The sequence below is a fragment of the Cetorhinus maximus genome, unplaced genomic scaffold, assembly GCF_964194155.1.
Source record: "Cetorhinus maximus unplaced genomic scaffold, sCetMax3.hap1.1 HAP1_SCAFFOLD_991, whole genome shotgun sequence".
Classification (NCBI taxonomy): Eukaryota; Metazoa; Chordata; class Chondrichthyes; order Lamniformes; family Cetorhinidae; genus Cetorhinus; species Cetorhinus maximus.
In genome coordinates this window covers 114,467-120,741 of record NW_027596933.1, presented here as the reverse complement: position 1 = coordinate 120,741, position 6,275 = coordinate 114,467, and the positions used below count along the sequence as shown (strand labels likewise).

The window sequence follows — 6,275 nt, the reverse complement described above, 5'->3', positions numbered from 1 at the left end:
ACACAATGCCCTAGTATGGGCTCCTGACCTGTGCCCAGACTGCAGAATGGGAAAATTTACCTTGAAGACAAGAACAACAAGCCCAACAGGAATTGTGCAGTGATTGAGTGGATTGTATTTGTGTTTTTAGACCACAGTTTAATATACAGCATAAATATTTATTCAGATCCATGGGGAGTAATGCACTAAAGGAGGGAGGGACCATTGAAATGAAGAGATTATCAATGGGTTAAAAGTGGGTTTCTGGAGAGATAGAGGGAAGGGCTTGGAAATATGCTGAAAGGTGGGTCAGTTTTGGTTAAAATTTCTCAGGAAGATGTAGTCATGTTGATTCTTAAGTTTTTTTATTGCTAAATGTTCTTATCCAAGTTCTTAGCTGGAGCCCTCACAGCAGGAACTGAACGCAGACTGAGGGAATGCTGAACTATCAGAGGTGCCATTCTTTGGATGGGGAATTAAATGAACCCTGATCTTCCTGTTTCAGTTGAGGTTAAAGGTTTTATTGGAAGAAGAACAGGGAATTAGTTCTCCCAGTGTCCTGGTCAAAACTCCTCTCTCAACCATTGAAAACGTCCACAGTGCGTGCAACATCTGTATGCAAAGTGAGTTTTTTGTACATAATCATATATAGTTATTTATATAAAAACCCAACAGCTTGATGATTGTGTGGTAGAAGCCCAATCATGGCTTTTAAAAGGAAACTGGATAAGTAACCAAGGAGAAAACAAAATTGGGGAGAAGGCAGGGAAAGTGCGACAAGTTGAGTTACTCTTGCAGTGAGCCGGCACAGACACAATGGGCAGAATAGCCTCCTTCTGTGCTGTACCATTCTATGATTCTATAACAGGAAACCATAGGCCAGTTAGCTGAACATCAGTTGCTGGAACTTATTATCAATAAAGTGTTAACAATGCACTTAGAAAAGCATAGCACATACAGACATATAAATTAGGAACAGGAGTAGGCCATTCGGGCCATCAAGCCTGCTCCACCATTCAATAAGATTATGGTTGATCTAATTGTGTCTTCAATTCCATATTCCGCCAAACCCTGATAACTTTCGACTCCCTCATTAATCAAGAATCTAGCTACCTCTGCCTTAAAAATATTCATTGACCCTGCCTCCACCACTCTCTGGGAAGATGGTTCCAAAGATTCACAACCCTCTGAGAGGAAAAATGTCTTCTCATCTCCATCTTAAATGGGAGATCCCTTATTTTTAAACTGTGTACCCTATTTCTAGTCTGTCCCACAACGGAAACATCCTTTCAGTATCCATTCTGTCAAGCCCTCTCAGCATATTATATGTTTCAATCAGATCACCTCTCATTTTTCTAAACTCCAATGGGTACGGCCCAGCCTGTCCAACCTTTCCTCGTAATATAACACTCCCATCCTAGGTTTCAGTCCAGTGAACTTTCTCTGAACTGCTTCGAATGTATTTATATACTTTCTGAAATAAGGAAACCAAAACCGGACACAGTACTCCAGATGTGGCCTCATTAATGTCCTGTACAACTGTGGCAAAACATCTCTACTTTTATATTCCATTCCCCTTGCAATAAACAAGATTTCATTTGTTTTCCTATTATGAACCTTGGCGAGACCCCGGGACGTGGAGGGCGATCTAGTTAGGGACCAAAATCGTTTTGTTTAAATTAGATAAAGTTTGAGTCAAGATGTTTACTAAGTGAATAAAGCCACAAAATTCCACAAGTTTGGAACAAACAAAAATAAACTTTACTATACAAGTTCAGAAAGATAAAACAATCTACAATATCTATCTTATATTCTAACATTCAGATAAGTATGAGATACATATGAATTAACAAGTGAACTGTGGTTAGATATACCACACCACACAATAGATGACAGCTGTGACCAAAGCAGATTCCACAGATTTCTCAACAACCTACCCAGATGTTTGTCACATTATGAACCAACCAATCTCACTGAAACTTTATCTTTCTCAAGAGGATTTCCAATCTCCACATTTGAAGATCTCGCCTTGGAATCCTCTGCAAAAGTTGCTCTTACTTGTAAGGCTTCAACCACAACCAACCTTACAGGGTTTCAATCTCGCTGCTCACCTGAAAGGAGCATTTGGGTCCTTGGACATTGAGGAGGGATGAGGTAAAGCACTTCACTTGCACTTCCCTCAATTTGGTCTACCAGAATGGTCTACTGCATTCGCTGCTCCCAATGTGGCCTCCTCTATGTTGGAGAGACCAAACGCAGACTGGGTGACCACTTTGCGGAACACCTTTGGTCTGTCTGCAAGCATGACCCAGACCTTCCTGTCGCTTGCCATTTCAACACACCACCCTGCTCTCATGCCCACATGTCCGTCCTTGGCCTGCTGCAACGTTCCAGTGAAGCTCAGTGCAAACTGGAGGAACAGCACCTCATCTCCTGATTAGGCACTTTACAGCCTTCTGGACTTAACATCGAGTTCAACAACTTCAGACCATGAACTCTCTCCTCCATCCTCACCCCTTTTTTCAAATATTTATAAATTTTTATATATACTTTTTCTCACCTATTTTTATTATTTTTAAAATTTATTTCCATTAATTGTTTTATCCCCACCTTTTAGCCTATTTCGATCTTTTCTCCCACACCGCCCCTACCCCCACTAGGGCCATCTGTCACTTGCTCATTCTCCTTTCTACTCTTAATGTCACCATTAGCACCTCCTTTAACCAGTATCAACACCATCAACACCCCTTTGACCTTCTGTCTATGACATCTTTCACAATCTCTCCTTTGCCTCCGCCTATCACTGGCCTTCTAACCAGCTTCACCTGTCTCCCCCCCTTAACCAGTGTATATTTCACCACATTTCTACTTCTCTTTAGCTCTGAAGAAGAGTCATACGGACTCGAAAAGTTAACTCTGTCTTTCGCTGTCAGACCTGCTGAGTTTTTCCAGCATTTTTTGTTTTTATTTCAGATTTCCAGCCCCTGCAGCATTTTGCTTTTATTGAAACAGGAGAAACTTGGTGAGGGATTACAAACAGAATTTCTGTTTTTATTTCAGATTTGCAGCATCCGCAGTACTTTATTTTTATCTTGGTGAGGGACGAATGGCCTGAAGTGTTGGAGCCATTGCTAACTTGGTATTTACCGCGTTCTTGTGAAGGGGTCGGGTCAAATGGGCGGGACAGCCTTTTAAATGATTGACAGGCCGGTGGGCGGAGCGAATTTCAAATGATGAGCAGGCCGGTGGGCGGAGCGAATTTGAAATGATTGACAGGCCGGAGGGCGGAGCGAATTTGAGATGATTGACAGGCTGGTGGGCGGAGCGAATTTGAAATGATTGACAGGCCGGTGGTCCGGGTTTATTTACTGTGGCAATGACTGGAATGTGGCGCAGCCGCAGTGAGTGACGGATTTGCACCCGGATGCAGTTTGAAACTTCCTGTTTGATTTGAACTTTCAGGAGAAAGCTTTCGGCGGGCGGCGCCATGAGTTTGTGGTGTATGGGGAAGGTCGGCCGGCTCTCGGTGAGTATTGGTCTAGGGAACATTTCTTGCTTGTCCGCTTCATCGCCCTGGAGACGGACTCTGTCGCCTCTTCGGGTCTGTGAAAGTAATCGCGAAACCCGACAGCTCAGGTCGGCGCCAATGACGCTGAATGATCGATAAAAGCAAAAAACTGCGGATGCTGGAAATCCAAAAACAAAAATAAAAACAGCTGGGAAAACTCAGCAGGTCTGGCAGCATCGGCGGAGAAAAGAGTCGACGTTTCGGGTCCTCATGACCCTTCAGCAGAACTGAGTATAGTTAGGAGACGGGTGAAATATAAGCTGATTTAAGGTGGGGGGCGGGGGGAGAGAGAAGTTGGGGGGCGAGGGGGGGAAGGGGGGGTTGTAGGGACAAGCAAGCAGTGATAGGAGCAGATAATCAAAAGATGTCACAGACAAAAGAACAAAGAGGTGTTGAAGGTGGTGATATTATCTAAAAGAATGTGCTAATTAAGAATGGATGGCAGGACACTCAAGGTACAGCTCTAGTGGGGGTGGGGTGGAAAGACTGACAGGGCATTACAGTTATAAATTTAAAAATAATGGAAATAGGTGGGAAAAGAAAAATCTATATAAATTATTGAAAAAAAAACAAAAGGGAGGGGGAGGAAACGGAAAGGGGGTGGGGATGGGGAGAGGGGGAGTTTAAGATCTAAAGTTGTTGAATTCAATATTCAGTCCGGAAGGCTGTAAAGTGCCTAGTCGGAAGATGAGGTGCTGTTCCTCCAGTTTGCGTTGGGCTTCACTGGAACAATGCAGCAGGCCAAGGACAGACATGTGGGCAAGAGAACAGGGTGGAGTGTTAAAATGGCAAGCGACAGGGAGGTTTGGGTCTTTCTTGCGGACAGACCGCAGGTGTTCTGCAAAGCGGTCGCCCAGTTTGCGTTTGGTCTCTCCAATGTAGAGGAAATCGCATTGGGAGCAACGAATGCAGTAGGCTAAGGGGAAATGCAAGTGAAATGCTGCTTCACTTGAAAGGAGTGTTCGGGCCCTTGGACGGTGAGGAGAGAGGAAATGAAGGGGCAGGTGTTGCATCTTCTGCGTGGGCATGGGGAGGTGCCATAGGTGGGGGTTGAGGAGTAGGGGGTGATGGAGGAGTGGACCAGGGTGTCCCGGAGCCACCCTCATGCCTTCTCCTCCCTCCCAGAAACATGATAGAGTCCCCCTTGTCCTCACTTATCACCCCACCAGCCTCCGCATTCAAAGGATCATCCTCCGCCATTTCCGCCAACTCCAGCATGATGCCACCACCAAACACATCTTCCCTTCACCCACCCCGGCGGCATTCCGTAGGGATCATTCCCTCCGGGACACCCTGGTCCACTCGGCACTTCTGGCTGAAGATTGTTGCGAATGCTTCAGCCTTATCTTTTGCACTGATGTGCTGGGCTCCTCTATCATTGAGGATGGGGAGATTTGTGGAGCCTCCTCCTCCAGTGAGTTGTTGAATTGACCACCATCATTCACGAATGGATGTGGCAGGACTGCAGAGCTTAGATTTGATCCGGTGGTTGTGGAATTGCTTAGTTCTGTCTGTCACTTGTTGCTAATGCTGTTTGGCACGCAAGTAACCCTATGTTGTAGCTTCACCAGGTTGACCCCTCATTTTTAGGTATGCCTGGTGCTGCTCCTGGCATGCCCTCCTGCACTCTTCATTGAACCAAGGTTGATCCCCTGGCTTGGTGGTAATGGTAGAGTGGGGAATATGCCAGGCCATGAGGTTACAGATTGTGTTAGAGTACAATTCTGCTGCTGCTGATGGCCCACGACTCATGGATGCTCAGTCTTGAGTTGCTAGATTTGTTTGAAATCTATCCCATTTAGTGTGGTGGTAGTACCACATAACACGATGGAGGGTATCCTCAATGTGAACACGGGACTTCATCTCTACAATGACTGTGCGGTGGTCACTCCTACCGATACTGTCATGGACAGACGCATTTGCGGCAGGCAGGTTGGTGAGGATGAGGTCAAGTATGTTTTTCCCTCTTGTTGGCTCCCTCCAGTGCTGCAGACCCAGTCTAGCAGCTATGTCCTTTAGGATTCGGCCAGCTCAATCAGTAGTGGTGCTACCGAGCCACTCTTGGTGATGGACATTAAAGTGCCCCACCCAGAGTACATTCTGTGCCCTTGCCACCCTCATTGCTTCCTCCAGATGGTATTCAACATGGAGGTGCACTGATTCTTCAGCTGTGGGAGGGTGGTATGTGGTAATCAGCAGGAAGTTTCCTTACCCATGTTTGACCTGGTGCTATGAGACTTTCATGGGGTCTGCAATCGATACTGAAGACTCCCAGTACAACTCCCTCCGGACTGTATACCACTGTGCCGCCACCTCTGCTGGGTCTGTCCTGCCAGTAGGACAGGATATACCTATGGATGGTGTTGGTAGTATCTGGGACATTATCTGTAAGATATGATTCTGTGAGGATGACTGTCAGGCTGTTGCTTGGTTAGTCTGTGAGACAGCTCTCCCAATTTTGGCACTAGCCCCCAGATGTTAGTAAGGAGGACTTTGCAGGGTCCTCAGGGCTGAGACTGCCGTTGTCGTTTGCTTAAAAACAAAAAGCTAAAAGCTACTGCGGATGCTGGAAATCCAAAACAAAAACAGAATTACCTGGAAAAACTCAGCAGGTCTAGCAGTATCGGCTGCCGGAGGGAGTTAGTACAGTCCAGAGGGAGTTGTACTGGGAGTCTTCAATATCGATTGCAGACCCCATGAAAGTCTCATAGCACCAGGTCAAACAGGT

The 6,275-nt window shown here is 45.9% G+C and overlaps 1 protein-coding gene across 1 annotated transcript in view; it reads left to right on the top strand.

Moving 5' to 3' along the window:
- Positions 1-3,404: 3,404 nt before the first annotated feature.
- LOC144675389 (uncharacterized) overlaps positions 3,405-6,275 on the top strand; it is a 51,872-nt gene continuing 49,001 nt past the window's right edge. Inside the window, exon 1 of the mRNA XM_078536203.1 lies at positions 3,405-3,505. Within this exon, the coding sequence (XP_078392329.1) occupies positions 3,467-3,505 (39 nt within the window). The 5' untranslated portion in view covers positions 3,405-3,466. The remainder of the gene's footprint in view (positions 3,506-6,275) is intronic.